The sequence below is a fragment of the Suricata suricatta genome, chromosome 8, assembly GCF_006229205.1.
Source record: "Suricata suricatta isolate VVHF042 chromosome 8, meerkat_22Aug2017_6uvM2_HiC, whole genome shotgun sequence".
Taxonomy (NCBI): domain Eukaryota; kingdom Metazoa; phylum Chordata; class Mammalia; order Carnivora; family Herpestidae; genus Suricata; species Suricata suricatta.
Genome location: NC_043707.1, coordinates 130575310 through 130590172, shown reverse-complemented (window position 1 = coordinate 130590172; position 14863 = coordinate 130575310). Strand labels below are relative to the sequence as shown.

General features: G+C 36.9%; 1 protein-coding gene across 1 annotated transcript in view; it reads left to right on the top strand.

The window, feature by feature from the left end:
* Positions 1–14863, top strand: part of SPEN (spen family transcriptional repressor) — an 88444-nt gene that overhangs the window by 19305 nt on the left and 54276 nt on the right. The window contains exons 2-3 of the mRNA XM_029948464.1: positions 4531–4851; positions 7970–8446. Of these exons, the coding sequence (XP_029804324.1) occupies positions 4531–4851; positions 7970–8446 (798 nt within the window). The remainder of the gene's footprint in view (positions 1–4530; positions 4852–7969; positions 8447–14863) is intronic.

The window sequence follows — 14863 nt, the reverse complement described above, 5'->3', positions numbered from 1 at the left end:
TAATTCTCTTTTGGGTAATTTTTATATTGACGCTTCAAAAAAAATTCTTTTTAAACGTTTGTTTATATTTGAGAGAGAGACAGAGAGAGAGGTAGAGCATGAGCCGAGGAGAGGCAGAGAGAGTGGGAGGGAGACATAGAATCCAAAGCAGGTTCCAGGCTCCGAACTGTCAGCACAGAGCCTGACATGGGGATTGTACCCACAAACCATGAGATCATGACCCGTTGGACACTAAAGCACCCCTGTTAATGACTCTTAAAAATTTAAAAGAATACAGTGTGTGTTGATCAATTTAATGTTTTTTAATTTTGAAGGTTTTTGACCAACAAGAAACCAATTTAGTATTTTTTTTTACTGTTTTTGAAGACAAACCTATAAGATTGTTATGTACTGCAGTTTATAACCATCAAACACAATTTCTTAGCTTTATGTTCTCATTTATTTTAAACTTAGTTTCTCTTAGTTCTTTAAAAATTATAAATGAGTTAACTTAAAAGCACAACCAGTGACCATGTAATTTTAGAAACTGTTATTTTGTATGTATTACTGGAAAATACTCCATAGGTTCTCTGAAAAGCTGTATCTACTGCTTAATGTAGTTCAGAAAGGAAACAGTGTCTAATTATGGTTTGATTCTTTTTCTTTTTTTAATTAGTGAATGTCAGATAAATGTTGCATCTTGATACTTGAGGGCTACTTGAAAACTGTAGGAAATGTGTTGTTTTGGAAAGCATAGACAAGATCAGGATGTATTTAGCAGTTGAGTTTTCATGGATATGAAGAATTAGCAGCTTTTATGGGGGGAGTTTCCAGTCTTTACATTATAGAAGAGTAATATAGAATTATAATAGCTGATTAAGTTCTCCATTGTTAAATTGGAAGATTTGTTTGTGTTTTCTTTCCAAAGTGTGTTCCCTTAACATAAAAATGATAGAGGGACGTCTGGGTGGCTCAGTCAGTTGCACTTTCAGCTCAGGTCACGATCTCCTAGTTGGGTTCAAGGGATCAAGCCCTGCCGCCAACACAGATTCTCTCTCTCTCTCTGTCCCTCCTCTGCTTACACAGTGTGCACACACTCTCCCAAAATAAGTAAATAAACATTAAAAAAAAAAAAAAAGAATAGAGATGGTGAGCCCGCCCTTTTGAGGAAGGAGCATGATTTGACTTTGTCTGCATAATCTATGGATTGAGTATCTGGTCCCTCTTTCAGTATTGCATTTAGTTCTTTATTATTATTGTTATTTGTAACATTTATTATTTTTTTGAAAAACAGGGACAGATCATGAGCCAGGGGAGGGGCAGAGAGAGAGGGGAGGGGCAGTGAGACACACAGAATCAGAAGCAGGACATTCAACCGACTGAGCACCCAGGTGCCCCAGTTTTTTATTATTAAAGACATAAACTTAAACATTTGTTTTCCTTGTGTAATTCTTTGGCTAATTTTTTTTAAATGGGGAGTTGCTTCTCTCTGCTGCTTCCCTCTCCCTTCCCTCCCTTTTAATAGAAAAACCTATGCAACCTTCCATTTAGTGATAAACTTTGTAGGTGAGGATGTGGTAAAATATACATACTATGAAATTTATTTTAACCATTTTTAGGTATACAGTTAATGGCATTAAGTATGTTCACGATGCTATATACAACCATCATCACTATTTCTAGAATTTTTTCATCTCATATAGAAATTCCATACCCATTAATCAATAACTCCCCATTTCCTCCTTCTCCTAGCTCCTGGTAACCTCTATTCTAGTTTCTATTTTGATGAATTTGCCTATTCTAGATACCTCATATAAGTGGAATCATAAACTAATACTGGCCCATTTTGTTCAGCTTATTTCATTTAATAAGATGTTTTAAATTTTCATCTATGTTGTAGCATGAATCTTTTTTTAAGGTTATTTTTAAGAGAGAGAGCAAGCAATCAGGGGGAGGGGCAGAGAGAGAGAGAGAGAGAGGGAGAGAGAGAATTCTAAGCAGGCTCCACACTGTCAGTATGTAGCACAACACAGGTTTCCAACTCAGGAACCATGAGATCATGACCTGAGCCAAAATCAGGAGTTGGATGCTTAACTGATTGATCCACCCAGGTGCCCCGATCTTATGTCTTAATATAACTGTTCCATTATATGTGTGTTTCACATTTTGTTTATTAATTCATTGGTAGACACTTGGGTTGTTAACATCTTTTGACTGTTGTGAATAATGCTTCAGTGAACACTGCTGTATGCATAAATATTTGAGATTCAGTTTATATGGTAATTCTATGCTTAACTTTTTGAGAAAATGCCAGACTTTCCCACGGTGGCTTCATGATTTTACAGTTCTATCAGCTCTGCACTAGATTTCAAATTTCTCTTCATTCTTGTCAACACTTGTTGTTCTTCTCCCCCCCCCCCATTAAATAGCATTCTAGTGGGTGTGGACTGGTATTTCATTGTGGTTTTGATTTGCATTTTCCTAATGACTAATAATTTTGAGCATATTTTACTGGGTTTATCTGCCATCTGGGTGTCTTCTTTGTTGAAGTGTTTTGCCTATTTGAAAAAAATGCATTGAGTTACAAAGTTTCTTGGATTCTGGACATAAGTCCTTTGTCAGATATAATGGAAGGTATTTAATATTTGTATAGAAAGAAAAGAACTAATTTAGTTTCTAACATTTTCCCCCAAATTTAAAAGATCCTTTCATTACTCCATTAACAGCAAATTTCTTTACTTCTAGTTCATTTGCTTGATGAAATTGAGTTTTAGGGTTATGTTTCCCTTGTGAGAGGTAATAACTTAATACTACAGGATGTAAAGAGGAAGGTTCTGCATTCTGATAATGTCAGCTTCTTCAGGGAAAGTGTAAAATTATGATTTTGGGTTGTCAGCAAATATGAATGCTATATTTAAAAGTGCTGTGCCTGTCTTTCTAAAATGCCAAGTTACAAGCATATAAAATATAATTAACTCCTAATGAAATTTGTAGAAATTCCATGACTTTCAAGATTCTAAATCATTATATTTCTTATAGATATGCTTCAAAGTATGAAAGGTATCCTAAAATTTTTCTTTGCAAACATAATCATTTTTTGAATAAAAATGGGAACACATGGTCTATCAAAAGATTTTCTCAAATTTATTAATTTGTATGAAAAACAATTCTAGTTATACCTAAATTATAAGTTTTAACAGTTTTAACCTCCTGAAAAAAATTAATTAGCAATAAGCTGCATTAAAAAATTTGACTGTCGGGACGCCTGAGTGGCTCAGTCGGTTAAGCGTCTGACTTTGGCTCAGGTCATGACCTTGCAGTTTGTGAGTTCGAGCCCTGCGTCAGGCTCTTTGCTGCCAGCTCAGACCCTGGAGCCTGCTTTGGATTCTGTGTCTCCCTCACTCTGTCACTCCCCCACTCATGATCTGTCTCTCTCTGTCTCAAAAATGAATAAATGTTAAAAAAATTTTTTTTTAATTAAAAAAAATTAGACTGTGACGGGCAAAATAAATGGACACACAAAATACTGGATTTATTTTACCTTTAAAAGTGAAATAATCTCATTTTAAAATTAAGATCATTTTCATTATTGAGTTAAAATTAAATCTGTTAAGTAACTGTTTTCAGTTATAATTTTTACTTTAATAAACATCTTTAAAAATTTCTAAGTAACATTGAACAATCTTCCTTTTTTAAAATGTAAAAATTCCTAAAACTTCTGAGAGATTCATTTCAGCTAAGTGTTCTTGAAAGGTGAAAATTTAGTAAATAGTATGTTTAAGAAGTGAAAACAATAAAATGGTTAAAACATTTGTAAATTTTGGGGGTGCCTGGCTGGCTCAGTCAGTAGAGCTTATAACTCTAGATCTCAGGAGTTGTGAATTTAAGCTCCATGTTGGGCACAGAGCTTACTTTATAAAAAAAATTTTTTTACTGTTTTTATTAATTTAGAGAGAGAGAGGCAGCATTAATAGGGGAGGGTCAGAGAGAGAGAGGGAGACACAGAATCTGAAGACAGGCTCCAGGCTCTGAGCTAGTGGTCAGCACAGAGCCCGATGCGGGGCTTGAACCCATGAACCATGAGATCAAGACCTGAGCCAAAGCCAGACACTTAACTGACTGAGCCACCCAGCCGCCCTTAGAGCTTACTTAAAAAAAAATTCTATAATGGGGCTTTAGTGGCTATAGTCGGTTAAGTCTCTAACTCTTAAATTAGGCTCAGGTCATGATTTCACTGCGCCGGTTCTGTGCTGGGCTCCATGCTAGACACAGAGCCTACTTGAGATTCTCCCTCTGTCCCCGCCCTGCTTGTGTGCGTGCTTTTTCTCTTTCAAAAAAGGAAAGATGAAAAAAAGTGTACATTTTTGCCCCAGAAAGAAAAATGTGAGTGGAAAAACATTCCAAATGTAAAAGCCATTTCACACGTCACTTTGCAATTCCTCCCATATACATAGACAATGTAAATTCTCTAAAAACAGGAAACAAGTTTTCAAAAACTGTTTTTGGAAAATTATTGCTATGTAACAATAATGTTGGTTTTATTTTTTCCAGATATGGCCGAGTGGAAAGTGTCAAAATTCTCCCCAAGAGGGGATCTGAAGGAGGAGTGGCAGCCTTTGTGGATTTTGTGGACATCAAAAGTGCACAGAAAGCTCACAACTCAGTCAACAAAATGGGAGATAGAGACCTACGCACGGATTATAATGAACCAGGCACCATTCCAAGTGCTGCTCGGGGATTGGATGATACAGTTTCCATAGCATCTCGTAGTAGAGAGGTTTCTGGGTTCAGAGGAGGTGGTGGAGGACCTGCTTATGGCCCCCCACCATCACTTCATGCACGAGAAGGACGTTATGAGCGGAGACTTGATGGGTAAGTTCCAAGGTTTCTGTAGGCAGGTATTTTATATTTGATATGGTGAGAAACAGAAACTCATATTTAGGGGCCCCAGATGGATTTAAAGTTTTGGGCATTCTCAATGTTTCCTATTTTGGGTTGGAAACGGAAGTGCTTTCTATCCCCGTGGCTGGTATCTTGTGGAATCATAGAGGATATTTCCTGCAGCTGGTTGGATATCTACTCCTGAGATGTAAAGTGGTGGAAGATTTTGCATGGCAGTATCATTTTTGGAGTTACCTGTCTTCTAGAGCTAATTATTCCTTCTCTTGGATAATGTGAAGGCCTTCCTTGGATATATCTCTGCTATCTGATGGAGCTATTTGGCTACAGATTTTGTGGTTGTACTATATGGAATATATCTGGAATATTAGAGCCTACAGATTCTTTTAGAAGTTGATTCTGCTTCTCAATTTTCACTACATAAAGTGTACAGATGAATTGGATTGTCAGAAAACCTAGCAGACCATAATGATTCAGCCGCTTGGATTCTACAAACAATACTTCAGTCTGGAAATCTGTACTTGGATAAAGAAGAGTGAAGGCAATGTTTGATTTTTTCCATTTTGGATCTACACAGTTTCCATGTTGGAATTATACTACTTGATGGAATGGGGGAAAATTGAGATGATGAATGTTTCTAAATCCTGGAATATAGCCATGCTTTTCTAATTGCTGGAATGTATGGGATGTCATGCAGTCAAGATTCCATTAGCCCAGGGGAAGAGGATTACTATTTTGTTTTATAAACAAGTTGCTGTCCAATTAAAGGTACTTTAGCCTTGAACACATGGTGATGATCAGTTGTGGATACAGCAATCAAAATTGTGCTGGATGGCTACAAAGGTTAACTATTGGCGAACAACTGTTACTTCCTCATTTGGTGGAATCCTAGAGATATTTCCTCTTCTGTCAGCTGCCTGATTCATACTTAGGGCTGGAAATTTTTATAAATGTGGATGAATTTATAATTGTCTGCTATCTCAAGAAAGAAGTCTGGGGGTTTGAGAGTTACAGTTTGTCTGGGACTACTTGCTTCCAGTGGAATTATTTTATCTGGTCACTAAGATTTTTTTTCCTTGTGGTTCATCTAAATATCATTTGACACCCTTGCCCATTAAGAAGGTGGATTACCCCCATAAGAGGGGCCAAAATTGGGGAAGTTATGTTCACAATTCTCTCCCTAGATTTAATTGGGATTATAGGTCGTGTTTCCACACTTGGAAAAGGTTGGTATGTCCTGACCTGTGTATATTAGCCCCTCTCCTAACCCAAGTCAAACTCTCTCTTTTTACCCCCCACTAACTCTAGAAGTATTTAGTACTAATAGATGAATCAAAGAATAGCTATTAGATTTCAGCTCTGCTAGCTCTTGTGCCTGCCTTCTGTATCTTCCTAATGGATAAGAACTTCGCATATTTATAAAATATCAGCTGTAGCAGTAATTCACCTAGAACTATTGCTTATTGCTTCTGGTATATCATTAATAACAGCTTTTACCAATTAACATTAATAGGGTGCAAATTGAATGATTTGTGGAGTTTTCTCTCTAAATCTCAAAGGAAACCTTATTATTTGTTAGACATTGAAATATCTATTCAAATGCCAGCAATGTAGCAAATTAAAAAGTTATTTAATACATTTAAATAGGAAAGATATTACTGAATATTTTGCCATGCCAGTTGCTTTACATCATAGCAGCAAATAGCAATAATAGCCTAGGAAGGTATGCTAGCTACTAAGAGAAATGGTGGCTGAAAATGAAGATTAGTAGAGAGACTTGGATCTGTGTATATATTAGGGACATAGTATTAGTTGTAAGATTTTTGCCAGATATTCTTCATTGGAGAGATTGTAATTCTTGTGTTTTCTTTTATGATTCCTTAATCTTTTGATAGAAAATTAATTGAATACATTTAAATAGGAAAGATATCACTGAATTTTTTTTGCCATGCCAGTTGCTTTACATCATAGCAGCAAACCTAGGAAGGTACGGTTGCTACTAAGTGCTACTGGTTTCCTACAAAAGTAGAAAATGTTAAGATTACTTCATAGGATTAGAATTTATTTTTAATATTAGCACATAATTGCATGTGTATAAGGGAACATGCAACAACAGTTTTTGTAACCATAAGTTGGCAAATATTTGTGTCCTACAGAAATACTTTTAAATTAAATCATTGCAGATAGCAACCTTTCGATATCTTACAGTTCCCAAAGTTGGCTGATTTCATCAGAGGCAATTTGAGTTTAGGTAAACCCTAAGAGAACCTATTTCCTGTAACCATTAGGTACAAACATTAACAAATCAAATCATGGAATAGGCGTTTTAAAATTTATGTAGAATTTGATAGCACCAGGAGATAAAATAATCTTTATTCTTTAAATTTACCATAGAACATGTGTCAACCCAGTATTTTGATAATCCTAAGTGGTTTTCTTTGTTTTTCTTTTAAAATTCCATTTCTATTATTAAATGTGATTGTTTGGGCACAGCAGTTTACATATTCTAGTAATTTTTATAATTACCCAAGAAGTCAAAAGTTACTGATAAAAAAAAAAAATCACACTTAAATTTTTTTTCCGAACTTCTTTGAAAATGCCATCTTACTGCTGGGACATACATTGCAATAGGGCTTTCATGTCTGTTAAAATGTATCATGGAAATTTTGCCTAAAATAAATTTAGTAAGTAAGAGTTTGATATATATTTTAATCAGATGGAAGTATAGAAAATGTTGATGTAAAAATGATAATCTCTTCTTGTTACATTTAACTGCAAATGAAAAGGAGATGGTATATGTATATTTCTTAAGTAAGCCAGAACATCCCTAATAAAAAGAGCAGCTGACTTGCAGAACACTAGTCATGAAAGCCCAATATACACAATGATTGCTCAGCTGTGAAAGTAATATTTGGAGTCAAGTAAAATGTTAAGCTTGGTAGTATTTGCTTTCTAAGTAGGTTAATGCTGTTTAGAAAATGACCAGTTGCAAAGACAGACAGTGCCGAAGTGAATGTTTGCATGACTTGCTTGTAGTTTTGCTTGCCCTTTTCTGATTGATTAAATATTTTTCCCCCCCTCCTAAATGCAGGGCTTCAGATAACAGGGAGCGTGCTTATGAACATAGTGCCTATGGACACCATGAACGGGGGACGGGAGGATTTGATCGGACAAGACATTACGATCAGGATTACTATAGAGATCCTCGAGAGCGGACTTTACAACATGGGCTCTATTATACTTCTCGGAGTCGAAGTCCAAACCGTTTTGATGCTCATGACCCCCGATACGAACCTAGGGCTCGAGAGCAGTTTACACTGCCCAGTGTGGTCCACAGGGATATCTACAGGGATGACCTTACCCGGGAGGTGCGAGGCAGAAGGCCAGAGCGGAATTACCAGCACAGCAGGAGTCGGTCACCACATTCGTCCCAGTCTAGAAATCCGTCTCCTCAGAGGCTGGCTAGCCAAGCGTCTAGACCCACAAGGTCCCCTAGCGGCAGCGGCTCTAGGAGTAGATCCTCCAGTAGTGATTCAATCAGCAGCAGCAGTAGTACCAGCAGTGACAGGTAGGTTAAGAGCCTTTTGTTTTAACAGATGAGCTGTTAAATAAATTGTCACAAATTTTCAACAATTAGTGATCACGATTTGTAGCATAGTAATGTTTTTAAAAATAAGTAATCTTGGATGATGTACGAATGAAGAAGTTTTGTGTAGCGGGTGGCCATTGAATTCACCATTCTGTCAGATACCTGAAATTAAGCAATTTGCAAATACTATTTCATGTTTCAGATGCTCAATATTAAAAATGGCCAAAAGAGGCAGAAAAATGATAACTTTAGCTGAATGAAGTAAATCCTGTGCCATTGAAAATGTGCTGTCTCTTTATAGGTTCTAATTTCTTGGGTGTTATAATGCTAACTTCTATTATTTTGGGTGGAAATTCATAAAAGGTGTTTGGTTAAAGATGTATTGGTGAAATATATTGTTGACACATTTATTATCAAGCACTAAATGCATTTATGAATACTTTAAACTAATTTTAACAACAAAGTGGTAATCAATTTATAAACTCAAGTAGAAAAGCTTCCTTTAAATGCAGGTTGTAATTTAACTGTTCATTAAGGCTGAGTGAGCTAATTTCGTTAGTTGGGATTATTTTTACAAAGGAGTTTTATTCTAAAGATGAAAATAATGACTCAAATGTAAATTTAACAGCATACAGCTTAGCAGTTTATCATAGATCTATTATGTAGACAGTATAGCTTACTACTTTTATAGTCTTGGGCAAGTTACTTGGACAAGTTGCTCTCTATGCCTCAGCTTTCTCATCTCTTAAAAGAATTGTGCTTTAAAATTAACATGAAGATTAAAATGAAAGAATGTATTTCACGTGCTTATTTTCATACCTATATATATATATGCAATAAATGCTGCCTTTAATAATTGCTAGCTGTTATTACTACTACTTCACTTGTTGATAGTCTTTGTTTCCCATTTCCAGTTACTGTTACTCAGTCTATTTGTCCCAGATATCCTAGTTTTATATTTAGGTGACGTATATTTTAAATTTACAGGATACAGATTTTTTGACCTGATTAAAATGCCTAGCTTAATTATTTTTCTTTTAGTATTGCCTGCTTAGAGTTAATTTAAGAGTAGATGATCACGTAATTGGGGAAAATTACATTCTGACTCCAGCTTTGCAGCTCTCACGTGGATGAAAACCGTAACTGGGGTGACTTGGTGGCTCAGTCAGTTAAGCCTCTGACTATGGTATCAGCTCAGGTCATGATCTCATGGTTTGTAAGTTTGAGCTCATTATCTCTGTTTCTCTCTCACCATGCCCCTCCCCTGCTTCTGCTTGTGTGTTTCTCTCTCTCTCTCTCTCTCTCTCTCTCTCTCTCTCTCTCTAATAAATAAACATTAAAAAGAAAAAGAAAACCCCTCTCGATTTTATTTTTGGTATATAGTTGAGATAAGTGATTGACTAAATTCATTTGAATTCTCTCTTTTTTTAATTGTTCATTTTTGAGAGAGTGCAAGTGGGGGAAGGGCAGAGAGAAGAGGACAGAGGATCGGAAATGGGCCCTGCTGACAGCATTGAGCCCAATGTGGGGCTCAGACTATTAACCGTGAGATCATTACCTGACTTGAAGTCAGACACTCAACCGTTTGAGCCACCCAAATGCCCTAAGATTCATTTGCGTTCTGGAAGCTGATTATACAATCTTGTCATGTCCCACTTTCTGCTACATAGAATTAAGATACTCAAGTTTTAATCATTTTCCCTGAACCTGTCTCATTAAAGGGATGCCATAGCATTCCATTGGGTCAAAACTTAATTGAAAAGCCAACTGATTGTAGAAGTGTTCAAGTTAGAGAAACATCATTCAGTGTTTTCGGGATTATACTTAGTGGGAGTGATAGTGGTTTGGGATCTGACCTTTAGCATTATAGGCTCAGAAGCTTGAACTGAGAGGTCATCTGATGAATTTGATGGAGTTAATTTCTGTTTATATAATCAAAAGGAACAGTTATATGCTTCTGAATATTTACAGTCAAAAAGGTAACTGCCACAAAGGCAGCATGAGCTTAGAAAACCTACAGGGGTATTAAATTACAATCAGTAGAAGATATTTCCTCCTCTGTCACCTGCCTGATTCATACTTATGTATGGAAGTTTTTATGATTTAGGGGCATGAGGGATATGTAGGACTTCAACAAAAAGAGATGAGTTTTAGGCTAGACAAGGAACATAGTGGGCTGAAGGAACAACCTGAAGAGATACAAGTGGTGGAAGAATGCTTTACAAACAGCAAGTAATTTAGAATGACTTAACCATGATAATGATTTTGGGTTTGATTCTTTATGCAGAGATGAGTGGTTGAAAGATTTTGAGAAGGGAGATAGTTTGTTGAGATCTGTGCTTTAGAAAGGCATTTGATGACTTAGACTAGGAAAGGCAGAGATTGTGGTTAAGAGGCTATTTCAATAGTTTGGAAAAGGAAAACTTGGACTCTTGAGAATGCCTATGTTGGGACAAGTGGGAGAGACATAGTCTAAGAATCAGATTATATTACAGTTCTTAGTTAACACAAAGGGTAAAGCAAAATTGTTGTGAATAGCTAAAAGAGTTGATATTGTGATTGAAACAAGTGTGAGAAATAAAGTCTTTTGGTGCGCAGAGCATATCCATTATCCCTAGGTTCAACCTCTCTTTTATCAGATGTCCACTTTTCCTTACTATTATGTTGACTTCATAGTGCAGCATTGTGAGATGTTACATAGATTCATAATGTTCAATTTCTGTTTGGAAAAAATAAGTTCTTTTTTGTAATCTTTAAGACTTTATGACTCTGAAACTATGACCTTTAAGTTCTTTAAAAATGTTTAAGATGAACATTTTGTAGTAGATAAAACACAGTTCAGTTGTAGCTGTAGAAACAAGCTTGTATTCTGTCTGCAAGCCTGGGAAGTTAATTACCCCCCAACCTCACTTGTTAGATTTTTGGTGAACAGATTCCTAGCAGTGCATTTCAAGTGAGCAAAAATGGGATTAATAGCAGTTTGGTTGTGAAGTCTTTATAAAAAAAAATTTTTTTTACATTTTTTTTTTGAGAGGCAGAACTAGACAGAGCACAACTGGGTGAGGGGCAGAGAGAGGCGGTGAAACGGGATCTGAAGGAGGCTCCTAGCAAGCATTCAGCACAGAGCCCAATGTGGGGCTCAAACCCATGAACCGTGAGATCATGACCTGAGCCGAAGTCAGTCACACAGGCGCCCCAGTTGTGAAGTCTTTATAAGTGACCCACCTATAGTTTCTACATAACTGTTACCAGTATTTAACTTGTGAGAACTGGGATTTAATGGTGTAAAAACTTCCACGTGGGGGCGCCTGGGTGGCTCAGTCAGTTAAGTGCCCAACTTTGGCTCAGGTCACGATCTCAGAGTTTGTGAGATCAAGCCCCATGTTGGGCTCTACTGACAGCTCAGAACCTGGATCCTGCTTCAGTTTCTGTGTCTTGTCTGTCTGTTTGTCTGTCTGTCTCTGTCTTTATCCCGCTCATTCTCTCTCTCCAAAAAAAAAAAAAAAAAATTAAAAAAAATTTTTTTAATTAAAAAAACTTCCTTGTGTGCAGCCCTGTAATGCTCTATATCTCTTTCTGTTGTGGTTTAGGAAGTCATGATTCCTTCCAACAGAAAAATTTAAATACATAAATTCCACAAAAACGTTTATTTTAAAAGCCCTGATTGAAGTTAAACATACTTTGTGTATTTTCCTATCATTGAGTTTCTTTTTCCTAGTATGCTAATGAATCTTGTTTACTAGGAATTGAATTTATGGAATTTAAATTAGTTGATAAACTTTCCCAATATCTTAAAGTAGTTATTTTTTTTTAATGTTTATTTTCGAGAGAGAGCAAGTGTGAGTTGGGGAGAGGCAGAGAGAGAGAATCCTAAGCAGGCTCGGCACTGTCAGCACAGAACCAGACTTGGGGCTCGATCTTATGAATTGTGAGATCATGACCTGAGCTGGAACCAAGAGACAGATACTTCATTGATTGAACCACACAGGTGCCCCGTGAAGTAAGTTTTGATTGTGCTTCATTTCCCAGTTATTTACTTTAATCACAACCAAAGATGATTGGCGTGGCTAAGGGTCCCTGACCCTGGATCAGCAAAACTACATCTTTTCACTAGTAACCTGTAACTGGTATTAAGTATTGCCTCCTATTATGAAAATAGGCAGCAAGGGGCGCCTACGTGGCTCAGTTGGTTAAGCATCCAACTTCGGCTCAGGTCATGATCTCGTGGTTTGTGAGTTCAAGCCCCGCGTTGGGCTCTGTGCTGACAGCTAGCTCAGAGCCTGGAGCCTGCTTCAGATTCTGTGTCTCCCTCTGTCTCTGACCCTCCCCTCTCTCTGTCTCTCAAAACTAAATAAAAAACATTAAAAAAAAAAAATAGGCAGCAAAAACCAGTGGTACTAACAGTATGAGTTACTTTGTTACCAGTATAAATCCACAGGTAATTTATTATAGTTGCAGATATCTCAGAATTGGGCTTCTATTCATCATTACTGGGAAGTAGTTATTCAACTCAACGTTAAGTATTACAATTTAATGTTAATGAAGACATTACTATATCACAAAGTTAAACCTTTAAATAACCATGTCAAAATAATTGTTTTCCCTTTTATTCCTATTTATTTTACTTCATGTATTTAGAAACACAATTTAAAAAGTGGTATATAGACTTCACCAGATTGCTGAAAGAGTATCCTGGCAGTTAATCCTTGATTTTACACCCTACAGAAGTTTACTGAATGAATGGGGCGGGGGGGAAATGGATGAAAGGGTAAATGAGAGAGTTGAGATTTGGATAATCCTAAAACTTTTCTTATTCCATTCCCTTTTTTTCAAAAGATTATTTCTCTTAATCTTTTTTTTATTTTTTTAAATTTATTTTTCATTTTTTATTTTTTTATAAACATTTCCTTCTCTTTTTATTTTTATTTTTTATTTTAGAGAAAGCATGAGCAAGGAGGGGAGAGGGGCAGAAGCAGAGAGAGAGAGAGAGAGAAAATCCTAAGCAGGCTCTTCACTGTCCGCATAGAGCCCAATGCGGGGCTTGAACTCACAAACCGAGAGATCATGACCTGAGCTGACTGAGCCACCTGGGCGCCCCTCTAAATCATTTTTTAGTCTGAAGTTCACTTTTGAGTTTACATTCAGCCATCAATTTAACGAATATTGTGTTGTGCACCAGATTTATGGGATAAGATGGGTTGTAGGGAGCCCCAAGAATAAAACTAGTTTATTTTGTTTGTTTATATATTTCCCAGGCTTTATTTATTTATTTATTGTAATCTCTATACCCAGCGTGGGGACTTAACTCTCAACTCTGAGATCAAGAGTCGCATGCTTACCTGACTGAGCCAGCCAGGCACCCCAAAAATAGAACTAGGTTAGTTGAACATTTGCAATGGCTAATCCAAACCAGAAAAACTATGTATGTGTCTAATTAAGAGCTAACATGTAAAATTTTCTTAACCTGGCTGCATGTCTAGGTGCATCTTTCCAACTTTCCAAAGGCAGCCCCCTCTTCTCCCTTAAAAGCTTTTTGGGCTCTGGTCACTCTTCTCCGTTTTGTTTTTCTGAACTCCATTGGTTTGTCTTTCTAAATATGTTCAGTAACTACAGAGTTTAATTCTTTTAGTCACAAAAATAGGTATTTAGGTAGAAACAAAATGAATGTAGTAGTAAGCAAAGAAAACTGCATGAAGAGAACTGTAGTGGCTAACATCTCATTGTCTCTTTTTGTGGCTTTTGGTAAGCCATGTGGTATTAAATTGTGCTTAGTTACCTGTTTGAGTAAATCTGAATATACAGCAAGCTTTTTTACCTATGTAGATTTTTAAAATTAGAATAAGTTGATTTAGAAAATACCTGATGAAATTTCATGTGGTTTTTTGGGGAGGGGGTACAGTTATGATATTACTATAATTTTTTTTTTATGTTGTCATAGTTGGAAGAATTTTTTTTTTTTTTTTAAGTAGGCTACATGCCCACTGTGGGACTTGAACTGACAACCCTGAGATCAATGCCGCTGAGATCATGAGTCACATGCTTTACCAACTGACCTAGCCAGGTGCCCCCATCATTGGAAGATTAAGGAAGAAGCTTGGGGACAGCAAGGGGGAAGACTGAGAAAGGCTCTTTCTTACTTTCTAAGGCAGGAGAACTGATATTTGTGGTGTTTATTTAAAGTAATGTGAGGGGCGCCTGGGTGGTTCAGTCAGTTGAGCGTCTGGCTTCGGCTCAGGTCATGATCTCACGGTTCGGTTTGTGGGTTTGAGCCCCACGTCGGGCTCTGTGCTGAGACCTGGGAGCCTGGAGCCTACTTCAGATTCTGTGTCTCCCTCTCTCTCTGACCCTCCCCTGGTCATGCTCCCTCCCTCTCCCTCTCCCTCTCCCTCTCCCTCT